We start from the raw sequence: 26,396 nt of genomic DNA, 5'->3' as shown, positions 1-26,396 counted from the left end.
ACTTTCTTCTTTTCAAAGATTGTTTTGGCTATTCTAGATCTGTTGTAATTCTGTATGAATTTTAGAATCAGCTTCTCAGTTTCTATAAAGAAGTCAGGTGGGATTCTGGTAGGAATTGCATCAACTCTGTAAATCAATTTGGGGAGTATTGCCATCTTACAATTAATTTTTTCAGGCCATAAACATAGGGATATTTTTCCATTTATTTAAGTATTCCTTAGTTTATTTTAACCATTTTATAGTGTTCCGAGGATACATTTTTGTGTTTCTTTTCTCAAACTTTTTCCTAAGTATTTTATAATCCTTCATGCTATTGTAAATGGAATTGTTTACTTCATTTCATTTTTGGATTATTCATTGCAAATGCACACAAATATAATCAGTTTTTGCAGACTGATCCTGTATTCTGCAACCTTACAGAATTCATTTATTAGTGCTGATAGTTTAGTAGATTACTTAAGATTTTCTACATACAAGATATATATCATCTGTGACAACCTACACTTTAAATACAGACCCCCCCCCCCCCCCCACGATCTACCAAACTTCCAGAAATGAGTTCCAGAGGTCAAAATTAAATTGTTAGGGTTCTGAATCTCCATTTTATACATCTTTCCTCATCACTATCAAATTGTTTCTTTTCCAAGTCAGGCCTCATTTGAGATCTTTTATGATAAAGAGGGATGCACAAATCCCAGAAGTTTCAAACACAAGTCAAAAAAAGTGACACTACTGCCCCCCTATGTTGATTTTAGCATGTCTTACATTTCTGTTTATGATAGAAATTCTTGGAAAAGTAAAAATCGTTGCTGCCACTCATAATTTTGGGAGAAACAAACCTAGAACATTCTTATTCTTACCTTTTATCAGGCTACTGGTTCAGATGGGGGCAGAACTTCTGGCTCCTCTAACCTCTCTGGGGGCAGAAATGAGTGAGCACTGCTGATTACTGTACAACTGTGTGGGAGGTAGGTTTAACTGACAAGTCCATCTGAATTTTGGTAGCAGCAAAAGTAGCACAATTAATTAATCAGCAAGGTAGCACAATTTTTAGATAAAGACCTCACAGGAACCTTGCAAAAAATCGGCTTGAGAAAAGTTGTTATGGAACTTAAGAGTACAGAATGTGGATGAAAAATCACAATCCCATTTGTTTCCCATATAATAGGAAAAATCATCAGTTACATGGTGAATGTCAAGGGAATTTCAGGCCTACAGAAAGGATCTTAAACAGGGGGTCACTCCTGGAACAGAGAGGAACAGGAATTCAGTATGTGGCAAAGTAGCTGACATGAACAAGAAACATCTTCTAAATTTAATTTTAATAGCTTTATTTTTCTTATAACTAAATATAAAACAACCATAAATTTTCTGCATGAAACTATTAAGAAAGTATAATAATCCTACTACTGAGAAATAATAAATTAGCATTTTGGCTTATGTCATTACAACTTTTTTCTATGTACATATACACAAGAGATAGGATAATAAATATTTCTTAGGCGTTGACTATGTCACATATTGTATGCATTTTATGTGGATACACTCACTTACTCCTCACAACATCTTTATGAGGGAGGTAATATCATTACCCCTATACAGTTATATTTAAGTGGACCACACTATATGTAGCATCTCTTTTTAAAATTTAATATATCACAGACATTTGCTAAGAAACAGATGTGTATCATCCTTTTGGTATCTTCACAGTTGTTGCTATGGATATATATTACTTTATCTAACCAGTCCTTATTGGTGATATCAACATTATTTTTGCAGGTATAGATCTCATTGCATCATTAAACATTCGGCTTTTTGCTGATCCAGTTGTTCTTTTGGGATAAATTAACAGAGTGGTATTTCTGATTCAAAGAGCATACACCCTTTAAATTTTGATACCTTCTGTCCACAAAGCTTTAAACTCCTGCCCACAAAGTTTTAACTGGTTTACATTTCTATAAAACCTGCATGAGCAACCCAGTATACCAATGATGAGTAGTAGTCTTTTTAATAATTAGTCTGATAGGTGAAAAAAATCGGTGTAAACTTAATTTGCACTTACTACTATTAAGACAATATTTTTTCATATATTTAATAATACATTTATTTCTTCTTTAGTAAATTACCCACACTTGTCCTTAGCCTGTATTTTTATTGAGTGTTGGCAGTTTGCTTATTAATTTGTAAAAAATCCTTATATTGAGAGAATTAACCTTTTATATTGAAGAGAAATGTCGCAAATGTATTTTCCCATTTTGTTGTTTATGGTGTGTTTGTGCCATAAAGTTTTATGTTTGTTGCCAGATCTGTTGGTCTCTTTTTTGGTTTCATACTTGGTGTCATGTTTGAAAGGTTGTTTTCATCCTCAAGATTGTAAATACTTGCTTATATTTTCTTGTAGTATTTGTAAGTTTTAAAAATATTTTAAATATTTAAACATTTTATCTGGCAGTTGTGTTTTGCATATGGTATGAGGTAGATATCTAGCTTTATTCTTTTCAAGTAGATAAAAGTTCTCCTGGCATCACTTATTGAATAGCCTCTACTCTGGAGTCATTATTTCCCCTTTATTTGCCAAAATGTTATTAGTCAGACCTTTCATGACTTTTTTGTTAAAAGTGTTGCTTGCTAATTAAACCAGGTAGAGGCTTTAATATTAACATAAGGAACATTTTCTAACTTAGCAAGTTTACTTCTTGAGTGATAAAAATAGCTAACGTGTGTTGAGCACTTACTCTAAGTCAGTCACCATACTATACCTTTTCTTGGATTCTCCCATTTAATCCTTCACCCCCAAACTTATGAGTTTGATACTGTTCTTATCCCCCATTGTACAGATGAGAAAAATTAAGGAAAAGTACAGATAAACTGCTTATATTATATAACTGTTATGTTCGGTCATGATTGGAACCCACATTTATCTTAATCCAGAGCCCATAATCTTAACTCCTATATACTATCCTGCTTTACAGAATACTTGTCAATAGAGAATTTCAGATTAGCTCCCCCATCTCCTACCAGTAAAAATTAAGTACATGCCCAAATTGCCCTCTAGTCATACAAAATAAAATTGAAAAGGGGGAAAAAAAATAACTCATTAATGCGTCTGTCCCTGATGATACTCACCCACTGCAGATAAGATTACATGAGATCACTGAAAGTTAGGCTAAATTTATTTGGGGAAAATTATTTCTAAGTATGATTGGGTCCTAAAAAGTTCCACCACCCTTCTGGTGATTCACTGAAACTATTTAATTTCAAAAACATGCTTTTTATGTTCTTCTTATACTAGGTGTCACCTAACTTTTCTGTTCCTTGCTATTATTCTCCTTCCTTCTGCCTATCTTCAGATGTTTTGTGAAATTCTAACTAGAAAAAAAAAAGTATAATTAATTGGCAGTATTCCCTCCTCGCTATACTCAGGGATATAACTCTCTATGATAATCTTTAGGCTTCATAACTCTTAGGTCAAAAATTCCAAGTCTGGGATACTAGATTACCAGTACTTCTGATTTCCCATTATGGTTTTTGACAGAAAAATAAACAGTATAAAAAATCAGTAGGGCCAGTCTCGTCTTATTTAGGTGTTACAATATAGGTTTTGTCAAGAAATAAAAGTTCATGGGGCGCCTGGGTGGCGCAGTCGGTTAAGCGTCCGACTTCAGCCAGGTCACGATCTCGCGGTCCGGGAGTTCGAGCCCCGCGTCGGGCTCTGGGCTGATGGCTCAGAGCCTGGAGCCTGTTTCCGATTCTGTGTCTCCCTCTCTCTCTGCCCCTCCCCCGTTCATGCTCTGTCTCTCTCTGTCCCAAAAATAAATAAACGTCGAAAAAAAGAAAAAAAAAGAAATAAAAGTTCAAACCATAAAGGATTAAACCAATGTATCACAAAACCTGAGAGTGATTCCCTCCCCCCCACCTTCCACATAGTAAATAATAGCCATTTATAGATTAAAGAGAATTTGTAAAGTACTTATCATTAATTGAAACTAAATTGAGACTGGAAAGTGGTAACAGACTCAAAGTTGATCAGTGTTTTTTAAAATGAGAATGCAGTAGATTCTCTTATCAGAGGACATGAATAAACAAAAATAATGTAGCTTTCTTCAGTGACAGATGTATCTACATATTTTTCAGGGCTCACTTATGAGCTAAGGGTAATGTAAATCCTATAAAATGCTAGTATTAAAAAATTGTTAGTTCAGAGATGACACATTCAGAGATTCTGACCATCAGAAATTTAATAACTATATTCAAATACTTGAAAAATGTTTTAAATTATTTTGAAATGTTTGCATATTCCACAAAGTTACCACAGTGGAATAGATTTGAATTAAGCCTAATCTACTGATTTAGGTGTAATAAGGTTGTAAGTATTTGGATTTCACTAGTTATTAAATAGTGTGACAGTCTATTATAAAGATTTAGAATGTCCACTTGTAGAAATATTTAAAAATAGGAGTAATACCTAACTCACTTGACTGATTAAGCTTAATGCCCTTATTTGAGGCTACTTTATTTCTCAAGTACTTTTATAGCATAAAGCAAATACCTTATCTTCTCTCTCCACATAATAGATCCACGTAAGTAAACAGATGATTTATAAATACCCAAAAAAGAAAAACTAAAAAAGAGAGTGCACTGTGTAACATTGTAAAATGTTGATTCTCTACTGTACTTAGCTGAAACATTAAACCTAAATAAATGAAAACAAATTTCTGTAACAGCCTTGAATAAAAAAAGTCAAGCTATGTCTATATTTTTTACATAGTTCTTTATTTAGTAAATGTAGAAAATCTCTAAATTTAAGATTCAGAAGGAAAGTTGTAAACCTCTGCTTGATTATTCCCATTGCCTAAAATGAGCTGCAGACCAAGAACCAAGTAGGAATCTTAAGTGTTTTGGCATATCATTGACTTCTGGTTCTGCTGTTTTCCCTCCTGGAGTTTTCACACTCCTAAGGGCACTTGACTCCTTTCTAGCTAGACTGCTATCTTAGGAAGACGGACAACTAAGTGAATAAGTGCCAGTCTTAATCAAAAGTGACTTCATTCTTGGGTATCTAGAGATTCTTGGTCATAATACTGCTTATTAGTCAGTTGCCATTCCAGTATACCAGAACCCTCTGTGACCTATATGAAGTGACAGTAAGGGTCACTGTTAGTCATACTTGTGTCTTGTCCCAGAGCCCAGTCTTTTTAGGCCAGAAGGGATACTTTCAACTACTGATCTGTTTCCATCGAGTAGTAATCAGAAGCCTATCAGTACTCCCTTAAATATTCTTAAGGAAGAAAGAATGGACATAAAGGAGAAAAAAAAAAAATCACAGGACACTAAGGGATACCTATAACACTGTCTTCCAAAGTGCAGGGCCACTCCTATTTGATGACTAACACAGGAGAGCAGCAACAAAGTGAAATGGGTATTTGACTCTTGTCTGTTGTAGCCCATCTCTTTTCTCTTGCCGCTTAAGGACAATGCTTTGGTACTTTCTACCTTATTCTTATTCTGTCCACTCCTCTCTATATTAATGCTCTGATTTTTTTATTTTGATAAGAGACAAAATAATTAACAAAAGGATAAGATCCTATTTTATTGAAAACTTTTCTGGTTTGTATCCTTTCCTTACCTACCAATTATCTCACCCCTGCTTAAATCAACATGCACATCTCCATTCATTCTCTTAGCTCATTATCTTCCTTGTTGTAAGCTGTCATCATGCTCCATAGAGTTTACATGCATAGTTTATTTGTGAAGGAAATGATGGATTCCAGCAAGAAGAGCACAGTACAATAAGCAAGAGCTATAATCTTTGAAGAATCAGACCCAAGTCACAACATTCTAGCTATGAGCTACAGGAGGCAAGTCACGTATTCGTAAACTGGAAAAGCTCTACACAAATGCATGGTGCTATTATCAGTAGTAGCAATATAATTACCAAGTAAGTCCTTTGTGGCTAGAGAATACAAGTAACACATAGAAATATGATGGGATAGAATTCCTGTCTAAAAAGACATACTATTGTTTCAACATCAGTTGGAGTTACTAAAATATCAGGTTTAGAACTGACCTGTTTTATCTAATATTTAGAGACATATGGTAACAGAGTACATATGGTATACATTTTAGTCAGATCTTTTTTTTTTATCACAAATATCAATTACAAGGTATACAAAGAACTGACTTATTAAAAAATAGGAGGAAATTAAATGGTGGGATAAGAAATATTTTATATAATTTCAACGTTGTGCTACAGTCTTTTCAACTATTTTTATTCCCATTATCTTTTATACTTGATGTGCCCTGTGGAAAAAGAGATACCTCTGTATTTCATAAAATGCAAAAACAATAATAAGGAATAAATTTACTAAATTCACAAATTCATATGATTAAATTCAAATCTTTGTGGTTTTTTTTTTTTTAGACTATATTTTCAGAATTTATCACTATTGAAATGTTATTTCATGGCAAAGCTTTAGAGGTCTATACTGCTGCCTACCAAAACATACAAAAGATTGATGAAGAAGAAGATTTGGAGGTAGGACTATATCTATCTAAGTTAAGTTCTTCTCTTAAGATGGAAATATTTAAAAGAAAGCATTAATCTGTATTGGTAAAAATATCTTAAGTTTGAATACTACAATGGCTCGTGTTACTGTGTGCAGTCCCAAATAGCTCAACTTTTATGTTTTTCTCATTATGTATTTTTAACTTAACAAATTCACCATGGTAAAGTTCCAAGAATTAATTTATTAACAGCTAGTTAATAAGGCCATTACGTGAAATACTGTATCATTTTGACTGGTGATATAAGTCACTTAAGTGTGCTAACCATCACATTGATTAGTGCTAACATTTGATTGCTTATGCTGTGCAGAATACCCAAAGCTTCACATGCATTTTCTCATTCACTGCTCAGAATCCTATGAAGTAGGTGCTGTGGTTATTCGCATCTTATAACTACAGAAACAGGTTTAGAGGCTTTAAGTAACTTAACTTGACCACAGCCACTTAGCTAGTAAACAGCAGAATCAGGATTCTCACCAGTTTTGTGTGATTTAATCAGTATGCTATGAAATAAGTGTAGGTTTATAATAAGGCTTGCTTTGTACTGATAGTTAGATGCAAATGCAAGTAGCCAACTAATGTTAGAGCATCTAAATATCACAGCCTGGCTTCAACAAGCACATCTGAAGAGTAACTGTCCAACCCTCTTACCTTTTAAAGGGAGGAATAAAGGCACAAAAGTATTTTTGCTGAAATAGATAAAATATTACACACAGACTTTGTCCATATTATCTCTATAGTAGAAGTGAAAAAAACCAGATAATCTCAAGATATAACCAGAATTCTCTATTAATGAGTGATAGAATTTGGGAGTATCTGCCAGTTGACAATTTTGAAGATTCCCCCAGTTGTTTATTTATTAACTAACTATCCATAAAGAGTTCACCTGGGCCTTCTTTTCCCACTACTCCACTGGTTCCAGGAAATCTAGTTCATAAAATCAGATAACAGTTTGACTAAAATGAAGAAGGATACATGTTTTAACATGTGTACATGTTTTCCAATGTCAAAATCTCATCTTAGTTTTATATCAGTTATGCACACATGATATTTCTATTTATTGTCTATCAATAGATGGCTTCCTAAGTTTCCCTTCCTTCCAAGTACTATAGCTAAGGTTTCTTAATTTTTACTCCTTTCATGTCCTATCTTTTAAAAAACAGATCAAGCTTTTATCTGTCATTTGTAAAATAATAAAATAGCAAATGTTTATATATAGCGATTACTTTGGACAGCTACTGATCTATGCATTTTAATTATATTTTAATCCTCCCATCAACTTTGACAAAAGTATTTATTGTCCTCCTTTCTATGGAAGAGGAAACTGAGGCAGAAGTAGATTAGGAAACTTCCCAAAGGGTCCCATAACTAATAATGCTGGAAGCCAAACCCAAAAGTCCTGACTACAGACACTGTTTTTATCCTCTCTATACTGTGATTAGTGTGGTTCTTGATGAGTGTGATAGGCACCATTCCCTACAAGAAAAACACTGCACTGAGTGGTAGGTTCAAAACTGATCCCTTACTTTTCCTAGAAGACTGGAGTCCTGTTTAGAAGTATCTTCATTCTCCTTTTTCTAATGCCTCTGACATGCCATTTGTTAACTCTTACTAAAGTTCCTTCAATCTCTTTGAACCCCAAGATTTTCTTTCTCATTCCAGAGGTCCTAGCTAGTTTATTCTGTCACACCACTTCCCTTACCAGTATTCTTAATCAGTTAGCTAAATAGCTCGTGGGAGGAGAGATTCATAAAACACCCAGGATCTCAGAGCTGTGTGATAGATACGTTTTTGAGTATCAACGTTCCTACTTTCTAATGGGGTAATATTGAGCAAGTTTTTCATTCTTCAGCTTCCTTATCTCTCAAATGGAGATCTAGTATTTACCTCATAAAATGTTCATTCAACAACTGTTTATTGAGCACCTGTTATATACCAGGCATCACTCTGAAGATTTAGTATTATAAGTTAGAAAAGGTCTGAGTTGTCAAAGCAAAGATTTAAAAATCTACCATAGAGTTCAGACATTTAAAAAATATACAGGCATACCTCAGAGATATTATAGCATTCCAGACCTGTGCAACAAAAGGAACATCACAATAAAGCAAGTCAAATGAATTTTTAGGTTTGCCAGTGCACATAAAAGTTATGTTTACGCTCTACTTGTAGTCTACTTCTTTAAGTCTTTTATTTTAATTCCAGCACAGTTAACATACAGTGTTATATACTATAGTCCATTAAGTGTGCAACAGCATTAGATCCAAAAAGCAAAAAGGTGTACATAAAGAAAATATATTATTGCTAAAAAAAATGCTAACCACCCGAGCTTCCAGTGAGTCATAATCACTGATCACAGGTCACCTTAAGACAGGTAATAATAATGAAAAAGTTTAAAATATTGTTAATAATTACCAAAATGTGACACAGAGACACGAAGTGAGCAAATGCTGTTGGAAAAATGGCACTGACAGACTTGCTTGAAGCAGCATTGCCACAAAACCCTTAAGTTGTAAAAGAGTCTCTGTGAAGCACAATGAAGTGCAATAAAATGAAGTGTGCCTGTACTGTGTAACTGTTTAAGTTTTATAATGTGACCAGTCCTGTAAAGAAAAAATATAGTGTGCTGTGAGGATTCTAAATAGTCTGGCGAATCAAAGAATGATTTCTTAATTAGAAGTCTGAGGGACGCGTAGGATGCCTGGCAACACCTGTAGGGCAAAGGACACAGATACACAGAGGTCCTGAGGCGTAACGAACTATAGGCAGAAGCCGTTAGTGTTCTGCCACACAGCAATTGTGGAGAGAAGGAAGCAGACTAGGGAGAGTTGTGGGACCAGGGAAAGTAAAATTCTATGAAACTGGTACCAAGAAGAAAAAGAATCTTTTACATACAGGATTTCTTCGGAACAAGTAGAGAAAATATGTAGACAGGGACAGAGAAATAACTTGCTATTCTTCTTAAATACTTCATGCTTTACAAGGACTGCTGAGACTTATTCTGGCAACAGCTAATTTTTTTTGTGGTTAGGCATCTAGTTATATCACAAACCATCTTACCTTATTTGTTCTTCACATAAAAAAGCATTGTCAGGCTCATTTTCCCCTTCAAAAGATCACCTCTGTGCAGTCACTTCAGAGCATCTTGAGACTCACTCCTAGAAGAGATCTTGGACCATATTGGGAAATGCATTATTGCCAATAAACATTCCTGTAAACCTGTTGTTTTGCATTAAGAGATTAATTTTAACACGTAGCTGGTTTAGACTTTTATCCCATGGGTGTATACTGTCTTCCATTTCCCACTTTTAACTTCATCTTTTCTAGAACAGTTAAAAAAGGAATGTTGTTCTAACAAAAATACATCCTTTCCAAATACCATTTGATTAATGGTTCTTATACCAGGATACATGTTCCTTATATCCGTTTCTTATATCATACCAGGATATGTTTTCCTTAACTGGCATGAAAACATAATTGGATCCTCAGTAACATGTTAAATAACCTAATTAGCATGACTGAATTGTCCTAAAACATGTCTCACCTCTTGAGTTTAAGTTTCACCTCTTCGCTCCTTTTGTGTCTTGTACTTCTCTAAGGTTTAAAGAAATGCATAGAGAAATCCCTTAGTTTTGAGTTTCTTTTCCCCAAAACACGTCGTTAACATTCCTTTATGTTACAATCTTAAGCTGGGAGGAGTTGCAAAGATAAAACGGGGCTCCTTGCACTAGTGTTGGAGATAGATGCATAATTACGGAACAATGAAATGATAGCTGTATTGAGGTATAAACAGTAAGCGCTACTGACTAGAGAATAGGAGAAAGCAGAAGATGGCATTTGACTTGGCTCTTGATGAGTGTGCTAGAATTCTAGGCTGAGGAATCAGCATTGCAAAGGCAGAGTATAACATATTCTGCATATAGGTAAATAGGCTAGAGGTGAAGAGTGATGAGTAGGTTTGAGTAATGTTAAGCCTTGGGTGTCAGTGTTTGGACTCTAGGTAGGGAGGAGCCACAAAGTGTTTTAATAATCATATTCTGGTCTTCAGTAAGATAATTCTAAGTAAACTACAAAGAAAGATGTGCAGAGTCAATAAATTAAAATAGAAGTGCCTCAGATGAGAAATTTAGGGAGAATGCCTAGGATTATAGTTTGGTCTACTCAATGTATCATAACATCTATCATTGTAAAGGTGAATATAGAACTACGCTGTCTAACACAGTAGCCCCTAGGCATATGTGGCTAAAGTTAAAAATTCAGTTCCTCATTCACATGAACCACATTTCAAGGGGTAGTAGCCACATGTAGCCTGTTTAGACAGCAAGCATGTCAATCATCTCGGAGTTCTACTAGATGGTTGGTCTAGAACAGAAGTAGTTAGGCATGTTAAGTATGGCTATCAGAAGAGAGCCTATAGAAAATTGGTTGAAAGGTAGCCATTAAACACTATATAGATAAGATCTTCAGAGAAAAGGGTAAAAAAAAAAAAGTGGCCTAAGGGAAATCCTTTAAAATTATTTAAGGTATAAGCAGTAAAAAAAGAGATGTGAAGAAATAGGGCAGCTAGCACATGAAAAGAGTTTAGAGATGGCATACCTGGAAAAGAAGTTTCATAACAAGGCCAGGGAGGACCAAAGATGACTTTGGTGGTTTGGGGCAATAGCAATTTCAGTGGAAAGTGAAAGCCCACTTGTAGTTTTTTTGACAAATGGAGATGAAGGAGAATATTTGAGAAGTTAAGGAGTAAAGTTATATCTTGAATTAAAAAAAAAAAAAATTGATCTTGAGCTTATTTGCTGAGGGGAAGGAACCTGTGGAGAAAGAAGGCTTTTCTTTTTTGAAGTCTTAGATATAGGAAATATGCACCTTGGAAAGACTCAGATGACATTAAATAAAAGGGGTGGGGTAAAGAGTTGAGGAAAAAGGGAGTGAAGTTGAAGAAATTCACATCTGACAACATTACCTTCCAGTTTAATTATTAGAGAAATGGGGGAAGACAAAAAATATAGATAGGCTTAAAAGAGTGGTATTTGGAACTGTTGCCTTAAGGATAAAAAAACTGACAAAAGGTGTTTCAGAGTCTAGTGAGATTATAATCCATAAATCACAGTGGCTCCAACTTACTCTGAAATGATGTACTGTCAGACTATTGCGATGAAGTTAAATTGATAAGAGTTGAGACAGGGAGAAGACAAAGAATCAAAGGTATGACTTGCAGCCTCTCTCCTTGGGAGCATCCACTTTGAGGGAAGGAACTCCTCAGCAAAAGCTCTCAAGTGATGGTTTCAGAACCCATCAGCATCTTAACCTGGTTCAAATAAACTTTATAGCTTTCATCTTTAAAACTTTATTTTTTGTAATGGTTTTTTGTGTTTTTTTTTTTAATTTACAATAATAGAAATTTGTTCCTGGGAGGTGGAGGTGAGCAGGTGGATGTGGTTGCTTTAAAAAAAAAAAATCTTAACTAAGAAGAACTTAACATGGCTTCCTAGATTCCCATCGTTTGGTATTTATTTTATAATGTTGCTTTATCATTGCAACAGGTTTTCCGAAATTCTCTGTATCCACCAGATTATTCATCCCGTTTAGATATCGTAAGAGCAAATTCAAAGTCCCCTCTTCAAAGATCACTGTCAGCTAAGTGTGTATCTGGAACAGGTCAGGTAAGCTAAAAACCGTAATTTAAAGGAATACGAGCAGCTGCCTTTGGTATTGTTCAATACATTTTTAGTTTCCCTTATGTCCTGACTTCATATAACTTACCCTCTTACAGAAGATGATTGGAAGATTGCATTAAGTGCAGCTCTGTTCTTATTTTGTATACTGTAGTACATAATACTCTCTACAGAACACTTGAGAGCAGAGGTGGAAAGGACAGGAGAATGCTAATCTAGATTTGTTTTCAGATGTAATATGAAGAGCATAGATTCTGAAGTCAAACTGCTTATGGTTTAAATACCACTATCATGACTCAGTGAAAATTATACCTAAAAAAAGTCTTTTTGCTGAACATGATCTTAGATCTGGAAGCACGTATCTTTAGGTAAAAAGTCCATTTTCTCATTTCTTCTATATCCAGAAAGCCTGAGTTACTAGATGTCTACAACTGGGAGGGGTGTACAGCCTTTTTAAGAGGCCATACAGAAAATGGGCCCAAGGTGTATGTCCCAAATAAGGGCAGCCATAAACAATACATTAACAATTCTTTATGGCCGTGTTATAATAAAACTTTATTTACAAAAACAGGAGGCAAAATGGAGTATAGCTTGCCAACTTCTGATCCAGAGATCAATACTTTTTTTCATATCTAGCCTTCAGAATTTAAAATTGAGCAAAATAGGGGCACTTGGGTGGCTCGGTCAGTTAAGCATCCAACTTCAGCTCAGGTCATGATCTCAGTTTGTGAGTTCAAGTCCCACATCGGGCTCGCTGCTGTCAGCACAGAGCCTACTTCAGACCCTCTGTCTCCCTCTCTGTCCTTCCCCACCCCCTTTGATCTCTCTCAAAAAAATTAATAAATAAGATTAAGCAACATATTTTCAAAATACAACTTGTAGGTAAATGTGACCCAATGACTTCTATTTCCATTTGGTTCTCTTCTAAGCATTTATTTACTGCTTTATATGTATATGTCTCTCTCCCCCAAACAACTCACATTTTTATTATTTATCAGCATAAAGTGCCTTGCATGTAAATTCCATATTATCTAGTATTATAGTACAAAGTTTGTTTCTATTGAGAGCTAATAATGTTACCAAAATTGGCTAACATCTGTGTCGTACTTTAGAATTACATTATCCTAGGGTTTCTTGACCTCCACACCATTGACTTTGAGTCAGATAATTTGGCAAGGGAACAGGGAGTGCTGTCCTGTGCATTCTAAAGATGTTCAGCATCACTAGCCTCTACCACAAGATGCCAGTAACACACACAAACACAAACCCCCAGATGTAACAACATTGTCTCCAGACATTGCCAAATGGGCCTCAGAAAGGTCTGAAGCAAGATGACTTCCCAAGTGGCAATGGTCAGGACTTAAAAGCAAGTAGTGAATTCAGACTCACTCCATTTAAATCACAGTATTAAATTTTAATATTTCAGCTGCCTAGTTGAAATAGTCTTGGCATATTATTTGCTGTCCCTTTGATGATTCTCATATTCAAATGCCCATTTTTGTGACCTAAGAATTACTTAACAAAATATTTTCGATATCCATAGTATACTGAGTATGTACTTTTCTCTGAAGTATTTAGTTATTCAAATACTAGTACCGAACTGGAATTGGTTAATTTCATATTTTTGTTCAAAAACAATCTGATATATGAATGAAAAAGCTCTGTAACTGTTTTCAACCTTAAAATATAAGAATTCATAGGGAATTTTCATTACTAAAAAATTATTATCTTCCTGAAACATATGTTCTATGTGACCTTCTCTATAAGGGCATATTAAAAAGATACCAAGTATGTAAAAATATTTTAAGTTAATATTTTTTAAAATGTGTTAACTTTTAACAGGTGTCTACCTGTCGACTAAGAAAGGATCAACAAGCAGATGATGATGAAGAGGATGAAGACTTAGATGTTACAGAAGAAGAAAATTAATTTTCTTAAGAAAACTTCATTATTTCAATTTTCATCTTGAATGACTTGGCGTCCAGAATTACTACACTGTAAAACTTTATACTGGCTTCATACTCGTTAAACCTCAAAATGAAATCCTCCTGAAAATGAAAATTAAAGGAAATTTATGCTGACCAAAAATGAAGGTTTTAAAAAATATTACACACCAGTCATTTCAACATCCTATCTAGCAGTATGTGATTTTTGTATAGGTTCCATTAAAAAAAAAAAATTATGTATTTCAAATGCATTCCATATAATGCACTATACCTAGTTGAGGTTGCAATAGAAATAGATGACAAAACACAAGAGATCTAACAATTCCACTTGCTTTCTTTGCTTTCATTGCCAAAAAAAGGGTCTTTACTCATTCTGATTAAATACAAATTCTATTCCATAAAGCCTTAATCAAAAGGACAAAGGTTTTTTTCCTTTACTTTTTTTCACTTTTACTACAACCTGAAGTTTCATTATTTGATACATAATTTACTTTTCAATAAGTGTCATTACTTTTTATTAAATGTAATGGGACACTAGGATATCAGTGTCTTAAAACTACATAAAGCAGAAATTTTAGATTCAAAAAGAAAGCCACATTCAGCCTGATTCTGGTTTTAAAATGAAAATGCTGTCATACTGAAGCATTATACATGGTACTATAGCTTTTAGAAAGCTGTAATTTGGTGGAGTGTTGCCTAAGAAACATCATGGAAAACGATAGTCATTTAAAAGTCTATAAAAATTTTACCAAACCACCATCTAATTAATGAAAGAGTATACAGTTACTTTTATTCCTGAAAATAATCAATTTAATCAGAGCCTTTCAGTATGTCCAATACTTTTGTTTCTTTGGATGGGGATTGTACTTTTGTTATTTCATGGATACCAGTCAGGCATATAAAAATTTTGAAATTTATAAAATCATTTGGGATAACCACAAAAGGCAACTATTCACAACAAAAATAAAGACTTTCTAGAAAGCTTTTTTGACTTTGTTATTCATGGTTCTGTTAACAAAACATTGCTTCCTGAGAATAGCCCTAAATGATAAAATTACTTCAGTACAAAATATTCAAAATGTTCTAAAACCCTAAATAAATTAAGACACTAAAGGTATCATTACATTGCATTTTATTTTCTCAATATTTAAACGTGGTGTTATAGTTGGGAGGAAAAACCAGGGTTATAGTATTTCTCTTGTTTACTATAGCAGCTCACTTCTCTTAGCATTAGTTGCCTATCTATAAAATTAAAACAGTGCCTGATATACAAAGCAATCAGCAAATAGTTCTGATATAAAATGTATGCTCTGCCTACTTCAAAGAAATCTTCTAAAGACAAAAGGATTACTATACATAATACGTTCAGCAATGTAAAATTAAGTTTCTTTTAGACCAGACTTAGGTTGGCAAACTATTACTTAAAGGGCTAGGCAGTAAATACTTTATAATCTGTGGGCTGAGAAACAAAATTAAGGCTATTACATAGATAGTTCTATAATCATTTAAACCACCTTTAAAAATGTAAAAACCTCTTTCAGCTTCCTAATTAAAAAAAAAAAAAAAGGGGCGCCTGGGTGGCGCAGTCGGTTAAGCGTCCGACTTCAGCCAGGTCACGATCTCACAGTCCGTGAGTTCGAGCCCTGCGTCAGGCCCTGGGCTGATGGCTCGGAGCCTGGAGCCTGTTTCCGATTCTGCGTCTCTCTCTCTCTCTGCCCCTCCCCCGTTCATGCTCTGTCTCTCTCTGTCCCAAAAATAAATAAAAAACGTTGAAAAAAAAAAAAAAATAGGTAACTGGACCAGTTACTTAGCCTATAAGCCTCCATATATCTCCAAAACAGTTTAAGTTTTTTAGGGTTATGGAGAATAAATCACATAGTTAATTCATAATTATAAGCCAAATATATAGTACCTAGTACAACTCCTTAAGTAATAGCTAACACTTAATACAAAAAGATGGAGGTGATGGGGTCACTGCTTAATAGGTGATCTATGGACCAAGAGCTACTGCTCTTGAGAATATCCTTAGTAACTGATAAAAAATAAACTCTTAATGATTCTTAACTATCTCCTGGTTTATGGGATCAAGTTTACTTTCTAGATGGTAACTATATTTTTCAGATACCTTCTGACAAAAAATGTTTGGTTTTAAGATAGTTAACATGTTGCTAGGTATTAAACTAGAGAACCAGTATGCTCCTAGTGTACCTGATATGTCTGGGAACAGGAGAAAGAAGTGGCTGAAAGAGTTGACCCCCGAACTATACCAGGGTCAAGAGTGCTGATCCCTGCACAGTTTAAATCCATTAACTTTTGATTCCCTTAAAACTTAGCAGCCTCTTGCTTATCAGTAACCTCCTGTTGATCAGAAGCCTTACCAATAACAGTTGATCAACACATTCTGTATCTGTATTATACACTGTATTCTTACAATAAAGTCAGCTAGAGAAAAAGTATCAACAAAACCATAAAAATATTTAGTGTTATACTGTATCTATCAAAACAATCCTACCTATAAGTGCACACTTGCAGTTCAAACCCTGGTTGTTCAAAGTCAACCACATTGATGGGTCTATGAGAATTGAGTGCAGTATTCTCTTTTATGTTTTTGAAATTGGTGTGCTGTTTGACGGTCCATCATGGAAAATGCCCTGATTTGTTACATTTGCCAATTTCCATTGCAAAAATACTACCATGGCCAATTTAACATAACCAACGACAGCAGAGCTGCGAAAATGTGCAAAAATGGTTCCCAACCAGTAGGAGCCAATTTTCTCTACTTTTTTATTTTTAAAAGTTAAAAAATTTATTAAACTAAATGGTTATGAGTATATCATTAATTTTACAATCATAATACAAAGCTTGTTTACTATTGTTGACCTCTTGTCTACTATCACCTCACACCCCCGCCCATTTGAGAAGCAGGTCCACATTACATGATATTTCATTTTTAGGCTTCATCTTGGCTCTTACTGATATGTATTTAGGAAGTGTTTTAAAGTCTTCTATATATTCCTCAAGAAGACTGATCAAATGAACCATCTATATAATCTCTGAGCATTTAAAAATAGTCATTTATTATTTTGTTTTTTGTTCATTGTGTTTAGTTTGCACATTTATCATTCCCCTGGCTATTTGTAAGCTTACTAGTTTAAAGAGCCATATTGATGTGCTTTTTCAAACCAAATTTACCAGCTTATTCATTCTACTAGCAAGTAAGATATTCACAATAATTAAAAACACAGAAACTTCAGTTGGCCTCTCAAGTTTCTTAAATCACTGAAGATTAATCCAAAATAGTGGCAAATGGCTAAATACTGACAAAGTATTCTACTTCTGCAAAATCCTATTATTAAATTACTAAGCTACCATATATAAATTCAAATTATATTCTTATTTGCTCAATATGGGAAACCTGTGAATCACAGAATTGAGGAAAATTAACCTGGCTTTATGTAAACTATATAAAAGGCCAACCAAAATCAAATCATATTTGATAAAATGAACAATTTTAAATTAGAAGTCAATTTATGATATTATTATCTAAGAAAAGCCCTGGATAGATATATAAAAACTTTTAAAGTTATTTTGTCTTTTATGAACAATGAGCATAGTAATTTTGGTTTTTTAATGCCACTTTAAAGCAACAATGGAGAGAAAGAAAATATCATTTACTCTAAAGTATTTTCAGCACAATCTTACCAAAATGAAAAGTACCATTTAACAAAAGTTAGTAGGCAAAAGTGTTAAGAGCATGAACTGGAGTCCAAGGTCTGTCTGGGTTGAACCTGGCTCCATGATTTACTAGCTATGACTTTAGGCAAGTTACTTAACCTCTAAACTTCATTATCTCACTTGTGAAATAGACATAAGTAATACACCATACTTCTTAAGGTAATATTTAAATTGAGATTGAGATTATGCATGTAAAGCACTTTCACTGCCTAGCACGCAGTAGGTGCCCAATGTTAGCCACTATTATGGGTATAATAAAATCAAATGCAGTGTTTGTAAAACGTCTACACTAAATATCAAAGAAGTAAAAATGCAATCTCACAAAAATCTGATTATATTTAGTTACTGAGTCTTTGGATACAAAGTCTTATAATCTAAAAATGAGAACCTAGTAAAAAAAAAAAAAAAAAAAAAAAAAATGTTCAATGAATCATCACTAAATTCTTCCCAGAACAAACTACATCCATTTATCAGATTCTTCCCAGCATAAGCCTAAATGTCCCCTTGTACCTATAATTACTTTTTTCTTTTAAGTATTTGGAGTTAATCTTACCAGTTTGGTTGATGAGATATGGAAAACACCATAAAGGTACACAGCACTCTATGCTATTATAGGCTATTTGGTCCATCCTATCATAAATATGGTCTAAGATAGCTGTTGAAAACTTCACAGAAGAAGCTGTAATCCTTTTTTCTTTTTATACAAATACAAGTAAAGTTAATTAGCTGGTCTATTCAGTTGCAAATTTTTTTATTTTTATAAAACTTTGCAAAGTTATGAACATGGAAACTTCAAGAATCTCCTAAGCTTTTTACACAAGTAAACTTCAAGTTCACAGTCTGTCCATTTTGAACTATTTATAATTAATGGGAGGCTTAACACAGTAATATCTCAGACAAAGAAGAGGGCATTAATTCTGTAGGCAGTTAGCAATGCAAATGCTAAACCTGAACAATAGTCACTGACCATTTCCTTATACAGTGTAAAAGATGTAGACTACAGACCAGAAACAAAAGTGAATATAAAACTTATCTTCCCCAAATACAGGTCTACTTTATACAAATCTTGAGGTTTACCCATGACATCAACAAAAACTAATGCACTCAGGGAATTTTCTCCCCAACTGTCCAAAAAAGGGGGCATATATAATTTTAAATTAGAAAAAGTGAATGGTAATTTGCAAGCAAAAGAAAACCAGATTCACATTCTAATATTTACATTTGTTCTATTCACAAGTCAAAATGTTTCTTTTCATTAGATAATTAAAAATAAACACTTAAAAAAAACAAATGCATTTTACTGCATCAATACTGTGGGGAGGTAATTCTGAATTTAGGAATGCTCTCTAGAGCAACATTAATTTAACTTTGCGTGGGCCAACCGGCCTATCACTTAGGTCTTTAATAGCAGCCATAGCTTCATTATAGTTTATCATAGCAACAATGGCTTCCCCTGTAGGTAACCCTTGCTCATTATACTGTATTGAAACTGAATCAGGTATGATTCTATAACCATGGAAAAAGTCTAGAATTTCGTTAACATTAGCTTTAAATGGAAGATTCATTATCTTAATAGGTGTTAGTCTACCTGAACTACAATTTAATTTTGGGTCAGGCATAAATCTCCCCTCAGGAAAACTTCCCATACTGCGCTTTCCAAAATCAAACTTGCCACCTTCTGGGCGACCAAAATTCACAAAAGGACGATGACTTCTAAAGTCATCGGGTGGACTCCTAAACTCCTCACCAGGAGGTCTAAAACTGTCAGGAAGTCTAGGGTCCTCCTCTGGAGGTTTCCTGAGGTCTTCCTCCGGGAGCCGCCTGAAGTCCTCATCAGAAGGGCATCTAAAATCTTCCTCCTGGGGGCTCCTGAAGTCCTCATCAGGAGGATGCCTCAAGTCTTCATCGGGAGGGCCTCTGAAATCTTCATCCGGTGGGTGCCTGAAATCCTCCTCTCGGGGGCGCCTTAAATGTTCCTGGGGTGGCCGCCGGAAATGCTCCTGAGGCGGCCGGCGGAAGTGCTCCTGGGGTGGCCGGCGGAAGTGCTCCTGAGGCGGTCGCCTGAAATGCTCTGGGGGCGGCCGCCTGAAGTGCTCCGGGGCCGGACGCCTGAGATGCTCTGGGGCCGGCCGCCTGAAGTGTTCCTGGGGCGGCCGCCTGAAATCTTCTTCGGGAGAACGCCTGAAATCCTCCTCGGGAGAACGCCTGAAATCCTCCTCCGGAGGTCGCCTGAAGTCCTCCTCGGGAAGTCGCCTGAAGTCCTCCTCAGGTGGTCGTCTCCACTCCCCTTGGGGAAGCCGTCTAAAGTCATCCTCAGGAGGCCGCCTCCAATCCTCCTCAAGAGGCCGCCTGAAGTCTCCCTCCGGGGGCCTCCTCCAATCCTCCTCCGGGAGCCGCCTCCAGTCCTCCTCGAGGGGTCGCCTGAAATCCTCCTTGGAAGGCCGCCTGAAATCCTCCTCCGGTGCCCGCCTCCACTCCTCCTCTCTGGGGTACCTGAAGTCCTCCTCCCGAGGGTATCTTAAGTCCTCCTCCCAAGGACGCCTGAAATCCTCCTCAAGAGGCCGCCTGAAATCCTCAAGAGGCCGCCTGAAGTGTTCCTCCCGAGAGCGCCTGAAGTCTTCTGGGGAGCGCCTGAAGTCCTCTGGGGAGCGCCTAAAATCTTCTGGAAGGCTCCTATCAAGCTGTCGGAAATCCCCCTGGGTTTGCTTGAAATTGTCCAGTTGCCTCAAGTCCTCCTGCTGATGCCTGAAGTTTTCAGAAGGACCAACTGAGTATATTGGTGGATCGCTGGAGTCAAAAGAATGGGAATGGTCATCTCTATCACGTGACTGTGAATGGTCTTGCACTCTCTCACTGGACATCAAGGAAAAATTTACATCAAACTCCTGCATTTGTGCCTCAGATATAAGTCTTAACAATACCTCTGTCCCCAAGAATCTCCGTCGGTTTAAACGTTCGGCTTTCATGGCTTGTTCTTCTGATTTGAATTTCACCAATGCTTCTCCCAGACCAACTCCTTTGTCATCATAAAGTAAGTAAATGTCATCCTCTGCAAGAGAAAAGTCTGCAAAGAACTTTTGCACTTCAACTTTTGTAACATCAAAAGGAAAATTTCTTATATATATACACAGTTTCTGGCCAAGGTAGCCTTCTTGAGAGTATTTTTGTGAAATATGTCCAAGCCTCTCTTTTTCTATGGACACTGGTCTTTTCTTTTCATAACATTCAATGAACTTCAGCATTTGTTTTCTAGAAACAGGATCAATATGAACAGGACGATACTGTAAAACAGTCTTATGTAAACCCAGAGCAGTGTTATAGTCTTTCAGAGTTTTGAACATTACAAAGGCATATCTTGTTCTTCTTTCATCTTTATATAAAAACCTAATCTGTTCATTAGTCAGATCAGTATCTCTAAAGAAATTTCTTAAATCTCTTTTGTTAATACTTAGGGACAGATTTTTTAAGTGAACATAAAACCCGAGAGGAGAACGAGAACGTGTTCTTCTGGGAGATTTTGAATGAGATCGTTTTCGAAAATGTCTATCATTAATTCCTCTTAGTGGAGAAGAATGTTCTTCAATTCTCATAGGAATGTCAACCTCCTTAATTGCATTACCACCAAACTCAATCCACTGTTGTTCTGAGCCTTGCATTACTTCTATAAATCTTGAACCCATAAAACTTCTATGACATTTAAGACCTCCTGAAGCATCAATACATGAAGCAAATTTTACTATGGCATCACCATTATTTCGGCCATCGTGATGTTTTAAGAAAATTACGCCATCCACACACAAACCAGAGAAAAAGACACGTACATCATCTTCATTTACTAAGTAAGGCAAACCTCGCAGAAACAAGTAAGGATTCTCTGCCTTCAATGGCCTTGTCTTTCTTGGCCTTAAATCACCATGTCCTGTACCATTAGTATGAAACCCAGCATCTTGATTAATTGGAGAGCCATATCCGGAATTACTTGCTTCTTCTTTAATAGCCTCAACAAAGTTAGATAAGCTGCCAGCCCCTGATGCCCCAGATCCCGGTCGCTCTCTTCCTATGCGATCAGTTCTTTTCATTTCTATAGTCTTCTGCATTTCTGCCTTACTACTAAGAAAGAGCTCTACAGATGAATCCTTGATAAACCCTCCTGAACGACTTATGGCACGTCTTGCATCTTCATCTGTTGCAAAAATAATAAAAGCCTCCCCAACTTCCCCTCCAATTATATGCACTCCTCCATCAGGAATAGTCAATCCCGTGAAGAAGTGACGAATATCCACAGGCCCCGCAATAAAAGGAAGCCCCAGTAAACGGATGACTACAGCCATGCTGAGCTCAAACCACAGCAATAATGACCTGCAGACAAAAAGGTACACATAATAGCAAGTCTTATTTGTGAAGTACCTTATCCCAAACTAAACTTAATAATTACTTAGTTCCTACCTTCTTCAGCATTTATAAATGAAAACAGGGTATGAGTTCACAAAAAATATTGACAGTATCTAATTTCTTAGAAAAAGAATAAACCTTCTCCCATCTAAACATAAAAATAAACCAACTACTTCGGAGAAATATTTCATATCACCTATCCTATATAGTATGAACATCAAAAATATCAAATCTTCTTTGTAAATCTGCCAAGCACTGCTTCACAACAAGACCAAAAACTATTTTCAGACTCACTTAGAAACAGATCTTCTGCTGAAACATGTGAGAGAGCTTTGTGGATTAAAGAATGTTACCAACCATGATAAGTTTTACATATGAGAAAAGCCATCTATGGTCAGAATATAATTTCTGCTCATAATAATAAACTGTCTGCCACTAGTGCATCACTGACCAAAGGTAAAGTACAGAAACCATGTGTGCCTACAGGTACTATTCTACTTTACATTTTTTTGTCAAGCTTCTGTGAATAGCCTTAAGCTCTGGATATCTTACCTTTTTAAAATTTCTTGGAGACCTGTTAATTCTGTAAAAGCAACTTAACTGTGGAAAGAAAATGAAATATAATTAATCCTTGGACCCTGTAATTGATCTTAAACACGCCAGATTAGGATATTCCCTTCAGAATTACCTATTAAAAGTGAAGCAATATACGGAACCACAACTATGGACATTACAAAATGGTCTTCTTTGTTCCAAGGGGAAATTAATCATCCTTCAGCAAAAACGAAGTACAAATTCCAGGCAGACATCTGCAAATTATTTAAAAACAAAAATCTCCTGGAAATTAAATAGCTCCTTGATTGGAAGTGGCAAGAGCAAAGGGGTGATGAAAGTGTTATACATTTTGATTAGAGTGTTGGTTACATGGGAGTATAAACTTATCAAATGAATACTATCCTTAAAGTCTGTGCATTTCACTGTATATAAATTTTACATCCACTTAAAAAAAAAAAAAAAAGACAAGTGTTCTACAAGTAAAAGGTCAATTTAAACACATCAAAAGTTCCCAAAAAAACTTCTGTCACTTCCACTCATGAGAAAACCAAACACCTAGCTCCTTATGTCCAACTCTCTTGCAGTTTTCCTCCCTTTTAAAATATAAGACCAAATCAAACTAATAAGGCAACCATTCAAAATGATACAATAAATGAACAAAATACTAATGTTTTGAATTCAAAAACCAATTTTTAAAGTAATAAATTCAAACCAATGGCTACCCATTTGAATACAAATTTTAAGTTATACACATATAGCTCACACTTCCAAACATGGAATTAAATTTCCTGATTCTAATATAATTAAGGCAAACACTAAAATACCCATAAAATAAAAAATCTCTGCTACTAATCCTTATCTTAAACTCCTAAAACAATTACTACTAAATTCATCCTAAGCCAAACAGAAAATGTTCAAATAAGAATCTTATTATGCTAACAAGTTTATTCCATTTTAAGCTGTCCTGCACTGAGAAAACCCAAATGACAATAAAGAAAATAAAAACACATTTATTTAGAATGTTTAGGGATTATCAGTATTAACTGCTGAGAAATCTTATTTCCTTAAGGCAATTTATATCTAATATTTTCAGAGATACTCAAAGTTACAACATTTAATGCAATCTTATCAAATAAGAGTTGCTAAATTAATAATTATACATTTATGTTTTTAATGTGCAAAGAAATGTTGCTTTAATTCAGTACTTACACTTAAGTACCACTCTTCCACAAAGTGTGGTTGGAAGACATATTCTTTGAGGTCTGCAAGGCTTATTTTCCTTTGGAAAGGGTCCACTGATTACTTTTTAAACTACAAGCTCAACTAACAAGGTATCAAGAAATTACTGGCCATATTCTACATCTGAATTATCAATGCCAAATTGATACTTAAAATATTGACTATTAATACTATTAAAATATTTACAAAGTACATGGGCGCGGGCAGGGGGTATACAGGAAATCTCTGCATCTTCTGCTCAATATTGCTGTAAACCTAAAAAAACTGCCCTAAAAAAATCGTTTATGAAAAATCCACAGTACCAAAAATAAAAATGAGTACAAACCTGGTTCCTTCAACAAACCAATATCCACACCAACGTTTAAAAAACTATATAAATGGCTTCTGTACTAGTTGTCCACATTAAAGTTCCAAGATTCCTTCCTATACAAATTAACTTAGCTCCAAAGCAAGTAAGATACATGCCATTTTGTCTATCCTCAACTTTTTAAAAAACTTAAAAAGGGATATGCCCTGAATACATAAATATATCTACAAGCTACGTAGGGACGTTTCAAGGAATAACATGTCAAATTCAAAAAATTTCTAGCTTATCCTCAGCTTAAAAACAATATTTGAACTAAATAGTTCCAGGAGTACAAATCTCATGAATTCCAATCCAAGCAGACAAGATAAAATATTTTGTCTAATTTGCCACATATAACTAACAATTAACTTTTTTCCCTTTTAGCTGGTAGGGTAACGTACCATTTCATCCCTCAACAATGACACACCTAGGAGGCCATCTGTAAGAGACCAGTTCTCAAAATGAGCACTTTTCCTCTGGTTCCCATAGGTCATTTCCTTAAGCAAATTCACCAGAAATTCTACTCTTAGAACATAACACAGAAATAGAAACACACAAAATACCCTAAAGTACACTGCACTTAGATTTGTTTCTACTTATGAATGTAACAGAAGTATTTTTGCGACTGTGTTGATTTAAAGACAGTGATGTTAGAACTTCTAACCTATGAAAAGATGAAGTGAGTCCTGAAAAGCTTGAAGTTAAGAAGTTCATTTTAAGTAATTTTGATTTTATCCAGGATTCATCACACTTGATCACCATTACTAAACAATACGAAATGTGCATCTTCTAATCAAGCCTGATAGGGAAACGAGACTAAATTTAAATAGGTATTATCTCAGATCCATCTGATTTTAACTACAGAGTAACAAGTCATTCTCCAGATACGGTGGGGGGAAATGACTATTCCTTAAAACCCAAAGTTATGATGAAATTCTAAATGCATGAGTTTCCCTTGCAGAAAATAATCTAGCCCGGTCCACAATTATTCTTTATGAAGATCTGCCTTTTATCCTTTTATAATGTAGATGGTTAAAATAAAAACCAAAGGCATGACGACAGAGCCACAGTCGTTAATAGGAACTGTAAATGAAGACGAATCCACAGGGCACAGGATTTCCCATAACATCCATCATCCTCAAATGGGGATCATCCGAAGGAATCGCTTCTATAGCCCAAAGCCTTTGTCCAGACTCCCAAGGGTTAGAGCTTCCTTCTTTTGCGCCAGGCCAAAGTTGCTACGTGGGATCCGATGCTGTCGCCAGACCTTCAGCCAAAATCAGCCTTCAAATTAACCTGGACCGCCCAACCTCCGTGCCTTTCCGTTACGCCGTCCCAAGGGCAAACATTCCACCCTAACTCGCCACAGGGTGAACTGCCCCATACCTAACTCAAACACTTTGGCCACTCTCACGCCTAACAAGCCGGGCCTTCAGCGCTTTTCTGCCACCACTGACTACGATGACATAGCAAAGAAAAAAAAATACCTATGAAATCCTTCGAGATCTTCACTCTCAGGAAAACTGGGAAGCGCACACACAACACCACATGGAGGCTGACGGGAGAGTCGGTGTTTAGCAAGGAAGGAGGGTGCCCTAACGGCAGAAGCTACGCTAGCTCCTGGCGCGGCCGCCGGCCCCGCCTTTCCCCGTTCTTCCGTCCCCGTCGCCAACCCCTCCCCACCCCCGACGCCCCAAGGGTAACTGCTTCGCACTTGGCAGTAAACACACACCACTGCTGCCGAGTCGGACACACAAGACCGGGGGCGGGGGGCACTCCTCGTCGCAGCAGCCTGCCCGGCACAGGTGAAGCCCTCAGTGAGCCTAGAAGAAGATGGCGCCCACTCTCCCCTCCGCTCCGGACAAACGGACGTACAGTTTGTCTGCCCATGCGCTCTCCAGGCGTAACCCACCACCCCGGCGCCCCGGCCACGTTTGCGCACGCGTC

General features: G+C 36.0%; 2 protein-coding genes across 12 annotated transcripts in view; one reads left to right on the top strand and one right to left on the bottom strand.

Annotated features, from left to right (window-relative positions):
* CIBAR1 (CBY1 interacting BAR domain containing 1) overlaps positions 1 to 15,299 on the top strand; it is a 28,211-nt gene extending 12,912 nt beyond the window's left edge. The window contains exons 7-9 of one of the 2 annotated variants that reach the window (XM_030304436.1): positions 6,422 to 6,535; positions 12,105 to 12,224; positions 14,079 to 15,299. In XM_030304436.1, coding sequence (XP_030160296.1) covers positions 6,422 to 6,535; positions 12,105 to 12,224; positions 14,079 to 14,165 — 321 coding nt within the window. In that variant the 3' untranslated portion in view covers positions 14,166 to 15,299. The remainder of the gene's footprint in view (positions 1 to 6,421; positions 6,536 to 12,104; positions 12,225 to 14,078) is intronic. The other variant, XM_030304437.1, reaches the window with a different exon arrangement.
* RBM12B (RNA binding motif protein 12B) lies at positions 58 to 26,396 on the bottom strand. 10 transcript variants are annotated; one of them, XR_003966383.1, is made up of 5 exons: positions 25,937 to 26,393; positions 22,862 to 22,909; positions 9,622 to 9,730; positions 861 to 991; positions 58 to 126 (listed from the first exon to the last, which is right to left on the bottom strand). XR_003966383.1 is itself a non-coding variant. In XM_030304430.1 (4 exons), exon 4 carries the CDS (start codon positions 22,246 to 22,248, stop codon positions 19,264 to 19,266), a length of 2,985 nt encoding a protein of 994 aa, XP_030160290.1. In that variant the 5' UTR covers positions 22,249 to 22,276; positions 22,862 to 22,909; positions 22,998 to 23,118; positions 25,937 to 26,364; the 3' UTR covers positions 19,261 to 19,263. The 10 variants fall into 10 exon arrangements, 8 of the variants coding, with proteins under 8 accessions (XP_030160293.1, XP_030160290.1, XP_030160289.1 ...); XR_003966382.1 differs by lacking the exon at positions 58 to 126 and having other exon boundaries at positions 635 to 991; positions 25,937 to 26,396; XM_030304430.1 differs by lacking the exons at positions 58 to 126; positions 861 to 991; positions 9,622 to 9,730 and adding exons at positions 19,261 to 22,276; positions 22,998 to 23,118 and having other exon boundaries at positions 25,937 to 26,364.

Source organism: Lynx canadensis, chromosome F2, assembly GCF_007474595.2.
Source record: "Lynx canadensis isolate LIC74 chromosome F2, mLynCan4.pri.v2, whole genome shotgun sequence".
NCBI classification, from domain to species: Eukaryota; Metazoa; Chordata; class Mammalia; order Carnivora; family Felidae; genus Lynx; species Lynx canadensis.
Note: the sequence above shows the minus strand (reverse complement) of the source record. Positions and strands in the feature narration are given on the sequence as shown.

Excerpts from the sequence above, each read along its gene's own strand:
- RBM12B (XM_030304433.2), bottom strand. The coding sequence starts at position 22,248 with ATGGCTGTAGTCATCCGTTTACTGGGGCTTCCTTTTATTGCGGGGCCT.